This window comes from Oncorhynchus nerka, linkage group LG15 (assembly GCF_034236695.1).
Source record: "Oncorhynchus nerka isolate Pitt River linkage group LG15, Oner_Uvic_2.0, whole genome shotgun sequence".
Lineage (NCBI taxonomy): Eukaryota > Metazoa > Chordata > Actinopteri > Salmoniformes > Salmonidae > Oncorhynchus > Oncorhynchus nerka.
Genome location: NC_088410.1, coordinates 33,638,357 through 33,657,250, shown reverse-complemented (window position 1 = coordinate 33,657,250; position 18,894 = coordinate 33,638,357). Strand labels below are relative to the sequence as shown.

The 18,894-nt window shown below is 42.4% G+C and overlaps 1 protein-coding gene across 6 annotated transcripts in view; it reads right to left on the bottom strand.

Annotated features, from left to right (window-relative positions):
- Window positions 1-17,403: 17,403 nt before the first annotated feature.
- LOC115142457 (septin-9-like) overlaps window positions 17,404-18,894 on the bottom strand; it is an 89,770-nt gene continuing 88,279 nt past the window's right edge. For all 6 annotated transcript variants that reach the window (XM_065001518.1, XM_029681939.2, XM_029681938.2 and 3 more), the window contains one exon: window positions 17,404-18,890. In XM_065001518.1, coding sequence (XP_064857590.1) covers window positions 18,725-18,890 — 166 coding nt within the window. In that variant the 3' untranslated portion in view covers window positions 17,404-18,724. The remainder of the gene's footprint in view (window positions 18,891-18,894) is intronic.

Below are 18,894 nucleotides of genomic sequence, written 5' to 3'. Positions count from 1 at the left end.
CTGGGAACATCAGAAGGTGGGTGGGGGGGGGGGGGAATGAACTATATTCTGGTAATCTGACCAATGGAACATATGCGGTGGTACTTAATGAATATGATGTCAGTTCGGTTGTCATCTGAGACATTCTCATCAATGATCAGATGACAAACTCTACAGTGGAAAGTCTACACATCAGAGTTATCGGATTCACATGGAATTGTTGTTCAATTTAAATGTTTGAATATTAAATTATTCGTGATGGGATGAAATGTGATTTTAGCTTCTAAAATGTTAGGTTTGGGTTTTCATAAGGTAGGGCTCTGCTCAATCAGTGGCCCGCCCCTGTGAAGGGACATGGGCTATAAAACTTTTCAAACACGCCCTCCTCTTCCTTCCTATAAGCCCTTAACAACAATATAACCTCCTGTTCCGAGGACGACGGTCCTATGTCAGAATGGTTCAGATAATAACTACAGAACGAAGCCAACATCAGCGTGAGCTTTAGTTGCGAATGGTATGAACTTTGAACTCCTATTCACTACAGAAGTAATACCTCCTAGCCGTTGAGTTAGCAACAGCAGATGCAAACGAGGGTTAGGAAGGAACAGACAAAGTATACCGTCTATCACCCAACGACATTACTACAACGTATCCAATTGACAACCAGAGACATTCTTCAAAGGACTCGGTTGGGCAAGACGGCCTTCCATCTACCACCAACCTACCGAAGTGCAGCTCAGAGTAAATATTTATTGCATTTTCCTTTTCCAAATGGGCGGTAATTTAGAATGCATAAGATACTGTATTTACAATAGCACAGCTTAGGCCTTTGTTCCTCAGTCTTCCCGCTCTTTCACTCAAACCCAGCCCATTTTCTTTTGTGTAAGAAGCTGTCATATCTGTTCCGCCCGCTAGGGACGTTTTCTTTTATGATGTAATTTGTAATCAAGTTATGATTTTATGTGTATGTGTAATTTTTTTAAATTGGACCTTTATTTAACCAGGCAAGTCAGTTAAGAACAAATTCTTATTTTCAATGACGGCCTAGGAACAGTGGGTTGACTGCCTGTTCAGGGGCAGAACGACAGCTCAGGGGTTTGAACTTGCAACCTTCCGGTTACTAGTCCAACGCTCTAACCACTAGGCTACCCTTGTTAGCCATGGTTTGTGCAGATAACCAAGAATGTACAACTTTCAGATGAGACTGAATTAAGATGACGATTAATATTGACTGCTATTGATGTAAAATATTACTAGGTCTTTAAGAGTTTATTCGGAAGATAACAGCTCTATAAATATTATTTAGTGGTGCCCGACTCTCTAGTTAATTACATTTACATGATTAGCTCAATCAGGTAATATTAATTACGGAGAAATTATTTTATAGAATAGCATGTCATATCACTTAATCCGGCATAGCCAAAGACACGACAACCCCAAAGACACAGACGACTCATAAACTCCACATCCAGGGGCCTCAGACTGGAGAGAGACAACATGGAGGGAGAGAGATAAGGGGGGGAGGAGATGGAGAAGGAGAGAAAGATGTTAAGATATATTCTGATTGGTAGGTTATATTGTAATGCAGCACTGTGGTATAATTGAAAGCATGTTCAAGACGTTTATTCAACCACAAAGGACATTTCTTTTGAGACGTTTGATAAAGCAGCTGTGGGGCAATGAATGTCACATCCACTGAAGACTTTTCAGTCATGGATGATATGAGACAGATGTACCACTAGGGGGCAATGATGGTCCATTGTCTATTATTTTCTGATCAATGACAATGTGATTTTGCAGCAGTGTGCCAGTATAATCCTAAATCTCAAATGTAAAAGACGAATCATAACCTCTTTCCAAGGTTAAACACAAAATGGTTAAGAACTGAAACTGATAAGCCTGGAAACAGATAATGGTCCTCAAGATTTGTCATGGATGGCAGTTTTAGGAGGTAAAATGTGGGTATAATGCAATTGAATACATATCTATATTGAGCATTATGTGACGAGAGACATTGTCCTCAACTGACCACTCACACAAAGCTTGTACATCCTACTCCCAAGTTGTCAAGTCTTAGAGCTTCTTCTACTATCTCCTATAAACCTTCTCATCTCTTTGTATCCTGTATACACTCTCCTATCAGAGGAGAATGCATGAGAATATTCAGGCTATAGCTAGCCTGGCAGTGGCTCTGGCTATTCCATATGGAGTATGTCTAGAGTCTGAAACACATTTACACATTCATTTATTCAACATTTAAAAAAATGTGAATATCTCCAAACCACCATTTTTGATGATTTTAAGACATATCGTTTGGAACAATGCATTACAAGTACATCACATTTACAGAGTGGGCTCTCTGCTCATTCTGAAGTTCTTATCAATTGTATGAGCACCACCAACACAGGGAACGGTAAATGGATTCAAGAGGAAACTCCCTTTGCTGATGAGTTGCTGAATGTGCAATCCTAAAGGTGGGCTGTGATTGGTTAATGACCTATAATGTTAATTTCTATGTATAAAATGGGTCGTACCAGAGAGCCCACTCTGGAAATGTGATGTGTATGAAGACTATAGTGTTCCACACAATATGTCTAAAATTATGGGAAAAACGGATAATTTGGCAATATTCATAGATTCAATGAATAAATGTATATTTCAGAATCTAAACATACTCCATGTTAGAGAACACTATAAGGAGTATAATGACTCCAAGATGCCTGTATCATGTACAGTTCACAGATCGATGGTCTTACAGGAGGCATGTAAAATAGCCACTTGCATCATGATTTCCTAAAGAAAATGGTTTGTGATTCAAAATGTAAAAAGCATTTCAAACATCCTTTTGGGATGCACCTGTCATGACGTTGGCCTGTGGGTAAGGTTTATGACCCCCCCATAAATACCTTTCTCCCCTCTCTCTCTTGACTCTACTGAAGGACTCTTGAATAGCCTTTGTTAAACATAGAGAGTCTGGGAACTTCAAACAAGTGGGGGGAAAGGAACCATATTTCGGTAATAGAACCAGTTGAAAATATACGTTGGTACTTAATGGATATGATGTCAGTTTGGTTGTCATCTGAGACATTATGACTGATGACAGGACGACAAACTGTATCTGGGAAAGTCTACACATTCTAGTTATCAGAGGCACATGGAATTGTTGTGCAATTTAAATGTTTAAATAAATTTCACACTATTTGTGAAAAGATTCAATGTAATTTTAGCTTCTAAATGAGAGATTTGGCTTTTCATAAAGTTAGAGCTCTGCTCAATCAGTGACCCACCCCTGTGAAGAGACATGGGTTATAAACTATGAAACACACCCTTCTCTCTCTCCACTATATAAGCCCTTGACGAAAATGTAACCTCCTGTCCCGAGGACGATAGGACCACGGTCCATTAGTTGAAAAGGACTAACATGTCAACTACAGAACTAAGCCAACCTCAGCGTGAGCTTTGGTTGCAAATGGTATGAACTTTGAACTCTTATTCACTACAGAAGTGATACCTCCTAGCCGTTGAGTTAGCAGCGGCCGCTGTAAACACGGGCTAGGAAAGGACAGACAGAGTATCCCATCTACCACCCAACGCCGACACTACAACGTATTCCGTTCACCACCAGAGACACTCTTCAAAGGACTCTGTTGGGCAACACGGCCTCCCATCTATCACCAACTTACCGAAGCGCAGATCAGAGTAAATATTTATTGCATTTTCCTTTTCCAAATGGGCGGTAATTTAGAATGCATAAGATTCTGTATTTACAATAGAGTAGCTAGTAGATAGAGACATATTTTCTCCCTTTGTTCCTCAAGTCTTCCCGCTCTTTCACTCAAACCCAACCCCCGTTCTTTGTATAACCAGCTGTCATATCTGTTCCGTCCGCTAGGGAAGTTTTCCTTTATGACATAATTTGTAATTAATGTATGATTAATTCTGTGTATATGTAATTATGTGTGATTAGTTAGGTATTTAGTAAATAAATAATTAAACCCAATTTTGTATTGCTGATTCAACTTGTTAGCCAGGGTTCGTGAAGATAAGCAAGAATTCTACGATGTTCAGATGAGACTGAAATAAGGTGACGATTAATATTGACTGCTATTGATGTAAAATATTACTAGTTCTTTAAGAGTTTATTCGGAAGATAACAGCTCTATAAACACTCTTTCGTGGTGCCCTGACTTTCTAGTTAATTACATTTACATGATTAGCTTAATCAGGTAATATTAATTACAGAGAAAGGATTTTATAGAATAGCATGTCATATCACTTAATCCGGCAAAGCCAAAGACACGACACTACCATAGTCATGTGTATTTATCTCAAACTGCTCAAGCTAGTAAAAGGAAACCTTGAAGCAAGTTGCTGACTCTAAACCAAGGACAAATCAATTCAATTAATGAATATTCAAGAGTAGTGTCTACAATCAAAACATTTTTATTCTGCTTGGGATTTCTCTATTATGGACATAATGGCACCAAAGCATGGAGCTATCCAAGACACATGGGTTAATTCCCAAATGGCATCCTATTCCCTATGTAGTTCACTACTTTTGACCAGAGACATAGGGGCCCTGCTCAAAAGCAGTGCACTACAAGGAAAAGGGTGTCATTTGGAATGCACATATGGCTTTGGCATCGTGTCTATGTAATTGATTAGAGGTCCTTGTTTCAAACCTCAACCGACAGACGATATTCCATTTGTGAAAGCAATGAATACGGAGGGAAGAAAAAAAACGAAGAATGAATGAAGAAGGGGGAGTATTTGGGTTTTGGGGAGAATTTTTTTAATAGTGCCAGAAGCTTCTTAAGTCTAGACCTTGAACCAGGTTCCACCGGCAGTAAGATCTATATTGCTTAAAGAACACCAGAACACCAGGATTGAGAGTTATACCCTCATATTGCCCTAAAGAGCAGCATTGGCTACTAAACACATTATTTTAGTGTCTCTCCCCTCATCGCCTGTCATGCCATCCGTTTTTGCTGAGTGACTAAGTGTTTTGTGTCGTGTTGTTCCTATTCATGTGCCTCAACACCAGGAAGGCCCAACCACCACTCACCCATGTCCACACTGCACCAAATTATGTGGCTCCCGGCTCAACCATCTGAAGACCCACAAATAGAATATCCACAAATATTAGACCCTACGGGCATGAGAGAGACTAACCAGGGTGCACTTAAGGACACTTTAATCCCTGTTAAATGAATCTAACAAACTGCAGACGTGAGTAAATGGAACATTTGCTAAATCACTAGCAGAGCGGCATGAGGCAATGTGGTTGGTATTACTGAGACATTAAGAGTGGGTTTCTATACAAACGTTATTCAAAATTAAACAAATAGCCACCACTTGAGTGTTTAATCTGATTATATTCGCTGCTAGTTGCTCACTAAATTAACCGTGATGATTCACAAGCATGCTGACGTTTTAAGGTTTAATTTTCCACTGCTGAAATCACAAGAAATAGCACATTTTAAACATTCAAATGGTTTTGTCCCCATTCCTAGTCATTGTTAGGCACCTCACACACTATTCCCACCTGAACATATACAAACGGATTCTAAATGCTTTGTCATATACATTGTCTCAGTCTCCCCATCACTCCCTGCCTAATGTTTTCTAGACTGGGTACTATAGTCTACAAAAGTATCTGCAGTCAAAAGGAGTCTTTGTGAAACTTGATTCCTAAAGCGATACCTCAGTGTCTCTGAATAGAATGAGTTCCACATGTGGTCGAAAGAGAGAGGGAAGGGGGGAGAGGATAGTGTAGGAGTGAAGAAGGAGGGGAGGAGAGGAGAGGGAGGGGGAAGTTTAGAGGAAGTGGTGAGGAGCATCTAATTTGTAAAAATGTTTACAGTATTAAAATTAAAACTTTTTCAATTGCACAGGAAATTAAGTTCTTCTCTTTCTTGTGATGCAAGTGTCGAGACGATGTGTTAAAGCCCAGATAAAGCAACGGAAAGACAATATTTGATTTTTAAACTTTTTTTGTATTTCATTGAGTGTGTTTGACAGGTCATGACAAACATTTCCGCGGTCATAACGTTAACGTGAAAACAACTACAGGCACAAGCAAAAGTATGAAAGAGTCGTAGTAGTAAAATGAAAACAATCAATCCATCAAGATTGAAGTGACAATTGGATTTTGCTTCCCTCAAACGCAGGAAATAGATGGCTGAAACATACAGATCCTCAGGTGGGAATGCACATTGCTAGTATAAGATTTATGGCATATTTCATTGTAGCATATATATATATTTGAGGATACCGTTCAAAATTCCCTGATCCGTGACTTGGAGGTGGGAGAGGGTATTTGTGACAAGGGTGCCCTCTACCCAACTCTATGGTCACGTGAGTACTGAGGGCACTCGTAGCAGGTGTGGCCTCTATTTTACTCTATGGACAGGAATTTATATGGGATGATCCGAACTTCCTCACACTCGTGTGAGTAGGGGAATGTGGCGAGATGTCTCTCATAATATCAGAGAACCGTGGTTACGCAAGTAACCCTAAATTCTCTTTAAATAATTTGTTTTGACATCTCATAGTGGGATATAACCAACTCCCATATCACACATGCTCTCTGGAGCCAGGGAGTCTCCATTCCCTTTGATGGGAATTCCTTCTGGACAAAACATCTGCTCCTATGTTCAGTACACCCGGGACATGAGTCGGGCGTAGGGACAGTACTGTAGGTGTGCTCTGCTCCAGAGAATAATCCTGACAGATAGTCTAAGCGTAGGGAGTGAGTGCCATCCAGGCGCATAATGTACTCCACTACAGTCGTATTGTCCGTTCTGATCAGAACATGCTAATTCTGAAGGGAGGGTAAAAAATGTTTCAGTGAAAGAAGCACCATCAGCAATGAGGTAATTTATGTGAGCAATGTGGATTAGTGGGGTCCATACTCTGTTTATTACATTTCCCTTGTGAACTGCGCCCAAGTCTGAGTGACACATCTGTCATCACCACTGGAGTGCCCAGTGTTGCCAACTTAGCGACTTTGCTGCTATATTTAGCGAGAATTCAGACCCCTCTGGTGTTATTGGAGACTCTGACGTGAAAGCATGTATCGTTCTTACTCTTCTCAACGAGCCCGGATAAAGGAGGAGAGTTGGAATTGTGAGATTTAAAAAAAAACAAGAATCGACAGTTCATTTGTAGTTCTAAGCATATTTAGGATATTTTCTACTCACTGTTTGTCTCTCCCATGACGTTATTCCTCTCTCCTATAGCATCCATCACAATTACATGCACATGGCCAATTATGCAAATTATGTGATGACGTCATTTAGCGACTTCTAGGACAGCCAATAGCTACTTTCCTTACTGCGGAGTTGGCAACACTGGGAGTGGCAGAAACGAAGATGGAGGGGCTCTTCCAGTGACTGGGAGCTGAGAGACATGCGGATGTCACCTCTATCCGGCGATTGACAGACAACAGGCAAAACCCTCAGTAGGCCGAGTGGTACTACTGAGATGGTGGATGCCATCAAACCCAGCACTCGGAGGCACGTCTCGAACATGACCGAGCACCCCTGTGTAACAGGGAGAGGCACTGTAGGAACGAGGCGATGCAGTCTTCCGAGAGTGTTGCCCGATAAGGGAGAGTACCCAGCATTATGCCAAGGTATTCTATTCTCTGTGTTGGCACCAAACAGTTATTTTTCTGATTGATCTTGAACCCTAGCTCGGAGAGTTGGGTTAAGCTTAGCTTAAACTTCCCAGTCAAAACAGTTTGCACATATGACATTTTGACGTTTCGGCATCATTCGCCAGGGGTTTTTCCTGGCATGTTCGAGCACACAACCATTTCTCTTGAGGCAAGCCAAAGTTTGGTAGCCGAAGTCTACGCCCCTTCGTTGGTGATTGGTCAACAGTAGGGATTCTTCAATTAAGTGTTTGTCATTCAACGACAGACGACTAGTTGCCATGCACATTTTGTCACTTGCAAACATCTTAAAACCTCCTCTGCAAAAACTTCAAAATGAATGACATATTTCTTGACTTATCTTTGATTAATTCTAACTATTTTGAGGAAGTGTTACTACGTGTTATTTTACATGGCGAGGGACAAACAGTAATATTGCTGTTTTTTTTTAAGGAAATGTCTATCTATTTAAGGGAATATGCGAGGCACGAATCGAATCTCCTTTTCATTCTATTTTCAACCTGTGTATGTGGATGCCTGGATACAGCAGAGGCTTTTTTTACTGAGGAAATAAAAAGAGTGAATGTATAAAAATGGGTCGCTGCACAAAGGGAAGGGTTTTAGGAGCACAGATGTGCCCCTCCCTCATAGTGGGGTGAACTGTTGGTTGCCCCTCTCTGCCGTGTACCCCTAGGTTGGGCGCCCATTCACTGCAGGGGAATCAAATGAGCCGGACATCATCGCGGCTGCAGGGAAGGAACGTTTTCCCCACTGTCAACCCATTAGGGGATCCGAACTGTGGGGTCGAAGACCAATGTGTGGCTGGGGGCTTCTCGCAGAAAGTTTCCCCCTCTCTGACACGAAGCCTTGCCTTCTGGAGGGGTTGGCCAGGTAACCACGATTCCCAGATCTACAGAGTTCGCATTTCTGCCGAATGATGGCAACAGGTGGTCCAAACAGTCCTTTCAGCCCGACAGGAACGTGAAGGAAATGTCCTTTCTCCTTGTCCGAGGCCACAGGCCTCTCTCCCCTACCACTGCAAAGCTCATGGCACAACCACACGCTTGAATGGCACAACCTGGAGGCTCGGAAGTGTCGTCTATGAAGACACCGATCTCTTCCCAAAGATTTGGATTAGGATTGCCAATCGATAGGAGATTATGCATCTCCAGCATCAAATCGGCCTGGAAAGCCAGTAGTATGGGGCGTAACGTTCAACACCTGTGAAGAATGTGCAGCAAACACTTACACAGTTTAGTAGATAGATGCGGAGAAGCGGTTCGTCTTAACAGGGAGAAAAGTGTACATCTTTGACAAGGTACTGGGGTTGAAGTGGTTGGTCAGTGACCACTCAACCACCGGTGGATTGTCCTTGACGTTCATTTTGGCCAAAAGTCTGGTTTGGACATTGCTAGTCATATCAAATGTATTTATATAGCCCGTCTTACATCAGATGATATCTTTAAGTGCTGTACAGAAACCCAGCCTAAAACCCCAAACAGCAAGCAATGCAGGTGTAGAAGCACGGTGACTAGCAAAAACTCCCTAGAAAGGCCAAAACCTAGGAAGAAATCTAGAGAGAACCAGGCTATGAGGGGTGGCCAGTCCTCTTCTGGCTGTGCCGGGTGGAGATTATAACAGAACATGGCCAAGATGTTCAAATGTTCATAAATGACCAGCATGGTCAAGAAATAATAATCACAGTGGTTGTCGAGGGTGCAGCAAGTCAGCACCTCAGGAGTAAATGTCAATTGGCTTTTCATAGTCAATCATTAAGAGTATCTCTACCGCTCCTGCTGTCTCTAGAGAGTTGAAAAAACAGCAGGTCTGGGACAGGTAGCACGTCCGGTGAACAGGTCAGGGTTCCATAGCTGCAGGCAGAACAGTTGAAACTGGAGCAGCAGCACGGCCAGGTGGACTGGGGACAGCAAGGAGTCATCATGCCAGGTAGTCCTGAGGCATGGTCCTAGGGCGCAGGTACTCCGAGAGAAAGAAAGAAAGAGAGAATTAGAGAGAGCATACTTAAATTCACACAGGACACCGGATAAGACAGGAGAAGTACTCCAGATATAACAGACTGACCCCCCAACACAAACTACTGCAGCATAAATACTGGAGGCTGAGACAGGAGGGGTCAGGAGACACTGTGGACCTATCCGATGATACCCCCGGACAGGGCCAAACAGGAAGGATATAACCCCACAGGAAACCCCACCCACTTTGCCAAAGCACAGCCCCCCGGGACACCACTAGAGGGATATCTTCAACCACCAACTTACCACTACACTCAATCATATGACCCACTGAAGAGATGAGTCTTCAGTAAAGACTTAAAGGTTGAGACCGAGTCTACGTCTCTCACATGGGTAGGCAGACCATTCCATAAAAATGTAGCTCTATAGGAGAAAGCCCTGCCTCCAGCTGTTTGCTTAGAAATTCTAGGGACAATTAGGAGGCCTGCGTCTTGTGACTGTAGCATACGTATGTACGGCAGGACCAAATCAGAAAGATAGGTAGGAGCAAGCCCATGTAATGCTTTGTAGGTTAGCAGTAAAACCTTGAAATCAGCCCTTGCCTTAACAGGAAGCCAGTGTAGGGAGGCTAGCACTGGAGTAATATCATCACATTTTTAGCTCTAGTCATTCTAGCAGCCATATGTAGCACTAACTGAAGTTTATTTAGTGCTTTATCTGGGTAGCCGGAAAGTAAAGCAATGCAGTAGTCCAACCTAGAAGTAACAAAAGCATGGATACATTTTTCTGCATCATTTTTGGACAGAAAGTTTCTGATTTTTGCAATGTTACGGAGATGGAAAAAAGCTGTCCTTGAAACAGTCTTGATATGTTCGTAAAAAGGGAGAACAGGGTCCAGAGTAACACCGAGGTCCTTCACAGTTTTTTTTTAAACGACTGTACAACCATCAAGAATAATTGTCAGATTCAACAGAAGATCTCTTTGTTTATTGGAACCTAGAACAAGCATCTCTGTTTTGTTTAAAAGTAGAAAGTTTGCAGCCATCCACTTCCTTATGTCTGAAACACAGGCTTCTAGCGAGGGCAGTTTGGGGGCTTCACCATGTTTCATTGAAATGTACAGCTTGGTGTCATCCGCATAGCAGTGAAAGTTAACATTATATTTTCGAATGACATCCCCAAGAGGTAAAATATATTGTGAAAACAATAGTGGTCCTAGAACGGAACCTTGAGGAACACCGAAATTTACAGCTGATTTGTCAGAGGATAAACCATTCATAGAGACAAACTGATATCTTTCCGACAGATAAGATCTAAACCAGGCCAGAACTTGTCCGTGTAGACCAATTTGGGTTTCCAATCTCTCCAAAAGAATGTGGTGATCGATGGTATCAAAAGCAGCACTAAGGTCTAGGACCACGAGGACAGATGTAGAGCCTCGGTCTGACGCCATTAAAAGGTCATTTACCACCTTCAGAAGTGCAGTCTCAGTGATATGATGGGGTCTAAAACCAGACTGAAGCATTTCGTATACATTGTTTGTCTTCAGGAAGGCAGCGAGTTGCTGCGCAACAGCTTTTTCTAAAATGTTTGAGAGGAATGGAAGATTCGATATAGGCCGATAGTTTTTTATATTTTCTGGGTCAAGGTTTGGCTTTTTCAAGAGAGGCTTTATTACTGCCACTTTTAGTGAGTTTGGTACACATCTGGTGGATAGAGAGAAGTTTATTATGTTCAACATAGGAGGTCCAAGCACAGGAAGCAGCTCTTTCAGTAGTTTAGTTGGAATTGGGTCCAGTATGCAGCTTGAAGGTTTAGAGGCCATGATTATTTTCATCATTGTGTCAAGAGACATAGTACTAAAACACTTGAGTGTCTCTCTTGATCATAGGTCCTGGCAGAGTTGTGCAGACTCAGAAAACTCAAAGGTTTTCAAAATTGCATTTGGCTTCAGTCATGCACGCTGAGAAGAGTTGTTTTCCTGGAACGGTCCTAGAGGGAAGTTCTACTCCTGTCGTACCAGTCCCTTGCTGATGCCACCCCCCATGGGTTCAGGCCACTCAATATGCTGCCTGTTTGCTGACATCAATGAGTGAATATCTCATCCGCCATCGATGCCCAGCTAATCTAGCAGGTTCCATGGCTCCAAAAAACACCTGAAAAAGTGAAACGTAACTAGCGTTCACCACTTGGGTTAGTAGCCTAGCTAGTTAAGACAGTGCTGTCCAGAAAAGCTAATCCTTTAACAATGTGAACGTAGATAGTATTCGCCACAAGGGTTAGTAGCCTAGCTAGTTAGCTTCCTTTGGCTAACTTTGTGCTATGTTGGTCTTGCAACAAACGAAAGCGTGGCTCTTGACCAATAAGCAGTGACGCTAGGATGGCCGGTCTAATCAATGCCGATGAAGGGTCAAACTAACAGAGAACAAACTAGTAATTCTACCCTTCCAAGTAGAAAAGCTAGTCGTAGGATAGCTAGCCTTGCAGCGAGCTAGCCAGGTTACCTAAGCATGGCAGCTAAGCTAGCCAAGTCTCCGCAGTTAGTCGTGTGATGCTAGTTACAAAAGGAAGACAAAGGCAGAAAGGCACTGAAGCAAATTATTACTCGAAAATGTCACCGAACACAAAAGACGTGAGCTAATAAGGTTACACCACCAAGTGCAGGGTTAACGGCACATGAACAGTTAAGCAGGAAAAAGTATCAAGTTGTGCTCAGGAGAGCCAAGTAGAACTCTTCTGTGAGGAAGAGAGGTGAGAATGAGAAGAGGGAAGGTGAGTGGCTCTTTGGTATGAGGGCTCCCTCATTCGCCACTTGACCGGTCTGATTAGTCCTTCAAGCTACATATGCCGAAACAAATAATTGAAAGAGAACCCGTGTGCGTCTTTGACATTTAAGTCACATTTATCATGTAGAAGATAAGAATAGAACTCCCTCACCATTGTTGTTCATAGGCCAAAGAGCTACAGTACATTTTCCTCTCATCCAAAACATGTAAACAGAGTTTGCATGGAGTTAAACTAGAATTTTCAAAACAACATTGGCATTGAGTAGAACAGGTGCTTAAGTCAGATGACATGAAAATAGAGCTCTTTGGCCACGCAAGCCAGTTGTGGGTTTGGCATGGAAATGAGAATGCATGAACAGAAATGAATCCCATACTTAATTTAAAATATAGTGGTGAAATGTATTGCACCTTTATTTGATCAGGGAGTCATACTGAGACCAAGGCGTCTTTTTTTACAGATGAGCCCTGAATTACACAAATTGCAGAAAATAAACATCAATATAAATACGAAATGCAAGAAGGAAACCAGGTCACAAAAAATAAACACATTAATCTGTAAAAATGTACTCAATCAGCTTTCTGACTTGCACTAGAGGAGGAAAAACATCAAATGTAAGAACATTTTGAAGATTGTTCCAGAAATAAGGTGTTCCAGAAGTAAGGTGTTAATAAACTCAAAGCTGATTTACCTAACTCAGTAGAGAGCAGAGGATTTTCCAGAGTTAGCCATCCCAGAGACTGAGTGTTGTAACTCATATGCCTAAAGTTTAGTAATGGTGTTAGGTACAGTGGGGCTTTTTGTAAAAGGCTTTATAAATGAAAACATAGCAATGCATCAACCTACATGTTTGGGCCATTATGCTTCCACTGGTCCTGGGGCAACAGCATAGTGAACTTTACCCAGTACCAGGACATTTTAGCCAAAAAGCTGGTTGCCTCTGCCACAACTGGCTCGTCCTGCATGACAATAACCCCAAGCACACATCAAAATCCACTTAGAAATTGTTAAATTGGCCACAAATCAACATTTTGAAATGGCAGTCTCAGTCTCTGGACTTGAAACCTTTTGAAAACCTGTGGTTTGAATAAAGAGGCCAGTCCATAAGTACAGACAAATTATATATTTTTTATTTGACCTTTATTTAACTAGGCAAGTCAGTTAAGAACAAATTCTTATTTTGACAGCCTAGGAACAGTGGGCTAATTGCCTTGTTCAGGGGCAGAACGACATATTTTTTACCTTGTCAGCTCGGCGATTCGATCTTGCAACCAGGGGTTAATTAGCTATAGCTCTGGACGGACGGACACATACATACACACACAATCCTCCTAGTTCATACATGATAGCAATGAGAGAAATTAATACCTTTTGACCTTGCCCAGATAGGTCTTCATTGACTTGGTGTCATGAGATGCCACCCTTATTTTAAACATTCCCCAATCACTGTTTGTAATGGTTAAGGATCTCCTCAGAACCACTATAACATATAGTATATATACAAAACACAATCCCGCAGGGCTCTTATACAAACACACTATATGTGTGTGTACGTGCATGTGTGGGCATTCTCTCTTCTCTACCAGCATCACCACACAAACATAAATACATGGCTAGCAGTACCGGTGCATCAAGTCTGACACCAACAGGCTCCTAAACAGCTTCTATCCCCAAGCCTTAACCAACAGAATGAATTGACCCTTCTGTTAAATTTTTATTTTTTCACTGACTCTACACACTCACACATTTATACCGACTCCACACACACACCTGGCATTAAAACTTGAAACTTAAAACACTGATTGATGTCTAAGCTGGGAAGGAAGACTCAAGGTTGTTCAACATGCTCTTTGTAGCGTCAATCACTTCTCAGTGTGTTCTCATTCTCCTAGATCCATCTGTTGGCTCAGGCTCTGCACACTCTTGGATTGCATCCTACCTGGCAGGTCACTCCTAGGTGACGTGGAGAGGATCTGTGTCTGCACCACATGTCTGCACCACATGCGCTCACTACCGGTGTCCCCCAGGGCTCAGTACTAGGCCCTCTCCTCTAAACACCAAATCACTTGGCTCCATCATATCCTCACAGTTGCACCTATCAACTACTTTTCTCCTTCCCACCCCTTCTGACAGGTGGCGACATGCATCTCTGAGTGCCTGGCAGACATCTCAGCTTGGAAGTCAGCCCACCACCTCAAGCTCAACAAGAAGGAGCTGCTCTTCCTCCGGCGGGGAAGGCCTGCCAGATCCAAGAGCTCTCCATCACTGTTGACGCCATGGGGTCCCCCTCCCAGAGTTCAAAGAACCTTGGCGTGACCATGGACAACAATCTGTCGTTCCCAGCTCTTCTCTGTCCTGGCACCCCAATGGTGGAACGAGCTTCCACCTAACGTCAGGAAAGCAGAGGGCCTGCCCATCTTCCGAAAACGTCTGAAACCCTACTTCTTCAAATTGTATTTGTTACTTGCGCCGAATACAACAGTGTAGACTTCACTGTGAAACGCTTACTTCTGACCCCTTTCTCAAAAACGCAGAGTTAAAAAGAAACATTTGCTCAATAAAAAAGGAAATAGTAAGAACAAAATAACAATAATGAGTAGTTACTCAGACGTAACGCCGTTCCCTAGCTGTTCCCTAACCGTTCCCTAGCTGTTCCCTAACCGTTCCCTAGCCTAGGGCTCGGGGACACACTTAACTCATACAACAAACCGGGGTGCCCCAACTGGGGATTTTATTTGGCCTCCCAGGTTTGTTGTTGGACATAAGATTAAAAACACCAGCAAATCAGCTCCAAGTGATTTTAATTCAGGAAATGTTTTACGAAGTAGCCCCACAAATAATACTGTAAAATAGATACACGCAATCGTATACAAACGTAAGCAAGGTTTGAAATTATAACGTTTTAGTCAAATATTATATCCGTTTGGGCTTCTTGCGGTCAGTTTGCAGTCGACAAATTATTTGTAATAATGTTCTGTCCCCCCCCCGACCATCCACTCAAAAAAAGTATAATTGGCCCAAGGCTGAATCTAGTTGATGATCCCGGTCATACACATATGCGGGCGCCTACACACCCACACAAGAAGCGCATGCACAATTTTAAAAAGGCAATGTTGTAAGACACTGGGTTTATGAGTCCCTACTCTGTGTGTGTGTGTGTGTGTGTGTGTGTGTGTGTGTGTGTGTGTGTGTGTGTGTGTGTGTGTGTGTGTGTGTGTGTGTGTGTGTGTGTGTGTGTGTGTGTGTGTGTGTGTGTGTGTGTGTGTGTGTGTGTGTGTGTGTGTGTGTGTGTGTGTGTGTGTGTGTGTGTGTGTGTGTGTAAGGCACATATTTGGTGGTGGCTTTTAATTGGCCCTTTTGAGCTGTTGATGTTCTCTTAATGAGAGTCTGCTAGAGCTTGTCAACATTAATGGGCATCATTACTCCACCATCTCTCTCTGCCTGACAGCTTTCTTATATCTAGTGAAGGATGCATGCCACTACGTGTAGTGTGTACCAATCTCAGGGGCACTCGGGGTAATAGTTCCCCAATGGGGTTCCATGCTAGTTCTCGAAAAACAAACTGGAGTGTGTGTGTGTCTACGTGCATATTAAATGCCACTCACCCGCAACCATGTCTAAGAAGAGTCCAACTTTAGCCACAGGACTAAACACTCATACTGCAACACAAAACATTGAATGAAATGACTGACACCCTCTTTCACCTACTAAAATTGAAGATTGATCCCTTGGGGATCTGCAAACCGAGTCAACAACCTGCTAAAATGGAAGATTCCAGATCCCCGAGGGATCAAACAAAGCCAACAACCTGCAGAGAACAGTAAATCACAGAGCAGTTTACAAAACACATCTGCTCCCTGGCGTCGCATCAATCTGAAGATATATATTCAACTCGTCGTGCCTTACAATAGCCATTCATTTTGTTTGGATTCAGACTGTTGCGTTCCCCAGGAGGACATTTGGTGAACAATGATTGGAAGCTGTAAAGTGGAGTGTGTGTAGCTGGCTGCAATGTGTGTTGTGGGTGTGTGTGTCACTAGGAGGTGGAGTAACGTCCAACTGCAGTGGTTCTCAAACCTCTCCTCAGGATCCCCCAGACATTTTACAATTTTCTTGTTGCCCTGAACTAACTCACCTGATTTACCCAGTCAAGGGCTTGATGAATAGTCAACAAGTTGAATCAGGTGTGCCAGCTGTGGGACGGCTGGGCGTCCCAGAGGAGAGGTTTGAGAACCCCTTCAGGCAGCCTCGCTGAAAACTGAGAGACAGGATACAAATAGGCACTAATGATGATATTAAAGTTCAATCTATAGCCATCCCGCCCCTGGATACCACAACAGTGCCAGTCAGCTTCCCCTGTGCCATCTGCTGGGTTATGTGACATCTGTGTTCTCCAAGAACACACTTACTGTATTCCCAGCCCTGAACGTTCAACTGTCTATGGGAACGTTTCCCAAACTCGGTCCTGGGGACTCTAAGGGGTACACGTTTTGGTTTATGCCCTAGCACCACACAGCTGATTAAAATAATGAACTCGTCATCAAGCTTTGATTATTTGAATCAGCTGTGTAGTGCTAAGGCAAAAACCAAAACGTGTACCCCTTAGAGTCCCCAGGACCGAGTTTGGGAAACGCTGGTCTATGAGCCCTTGGCCATGAGCTTGTAGACATGAAAAAAACATTGGCATCTGAAGATCCAATCACCTGACTAAAACGGACCAGTGAAAATATGACTATACATTCTAAATTTAGCTCATGCAGAGGACCCTAATTTGATGTAAAAACCCCTCCCAATACACACTGTATTTACCTCAATTCAGCCACAGATAGTTTGAAATAACTTTATGACTTTGCAAAGACACTTTATGACACTAAAACCCAAACACTACATAAAGGGTATCCTTTTCCACACAGTTTCAGACATGCCAAATTGCAAATTTTGTGATTGGTTAAGAGAGGAGTCACCTGCACAGGTGAAATGGATTGGCAATCAAGACAATTGTGAACAATAAAAATATCAATCTTTATTTATTTGACATAGCATATCAAAGATAAACCATACTCTCATCATACTATAACAAATTACACAATAACTATACAACAGTAAACATTGTATTACCTTTTGTAATTGTTTATGTTACGTAAAGCTACATTGCTGAATGAATAGTACTCTTGGTTTTGACCTCTGTCCATGAGTTTTTGGCGGAGTGAAGAATTGTGTTTGGCTGAATGGCACATTTATGACTTTTTGGAATAAATGTTTAGTAGGGAAGATAAGGGAGTTAAACATCGACTACACCGGGAATGCAAAATTGTCAGGTTACTAAATATTATTACAAGCGGTGTATGTCGGCTACATATTCAACCTACCTGTAGTCCTATTCTGTATCATGTCCAAAAAGACCATGTAAATCTAGATTCATAGAATTCTCTATAAATACACGGGAGACAATGCATGATTGCAAGAAAAATACAACCAAAGCAGATCTGTAGATTTTCCATCCTCTCGGAGAGCAACAGGAGTGTGTAGGTCGACTGGTAGGCTATATGAATATCTAACTCAATTATAACGGGAATACATAACAAGCATAAATATCTATTTAGAAATCAATTCTATATATTTCACTTCTCTTTAAAACAGAAAGGACATTTATTTGGTTTAGAGAAAGTTCGGAGAGCATAGGGATGTCTGTTCCCTGCATCCAGACAACAATACAATAATATTAGAACACAACAGTAAATGTAAAATGCACTGTATGAATGAACATGATACGTTTAACAAGATACAACATTGACAGGATGGTTTGGTAAGAGGTCTGAAACATATGAAAACGCACTGGAAAAAGACAAAAGGGATTTCAAAGCTGCTCCACACTACATTGCTGCTTTTCGGGGCAGTGCAGATGTGTCCAAAAATATACAAAGAACCTAAACCCTACCTCCTAATATCTCCAATATCTAGACAACACAACCCAAACGTAGAACAGGTCATTCCGACCAGTTATTTATAGTTGAGCTAATTGATGTGCTATACTTCGATAGCTGGTCTGTACACTATCTGTATGCTATAATACTGTGGCATCCCATCTCCCTAGGGGACATCTTGTACTGTTTACCCAACAGCTCTGACCTTGGCAGTTGATCATGTATGAATCATTATATACGTGATATTGGAATCCTCTTTGGAGTGTGTACAGTCCATGTCAGCCAGTAAGGATGGATGTGTGTGTGTCACGTGGTGTGTTTGCATGTGGTGTGTCACAGTTGCCAGCCATTAAAGATACATATGTGTGTGCGTGTGTGTGTGTATTTGTCTGCAGATGGTCAGACATCTACATCTCATGGGTCAGGACTTGGTGCTGTGCTGCCACCCCGTTGGCCTGCTGTGAGTTGACCGGTGCGTTGGGTGGCTGGGCGTTGGTCTCGTTTAGCCTGCGGACACGGTACACCTCGTAGTGGATGCTACTGGTGATGTCCTTGATGTTCTGCATGTGGGTCCTTA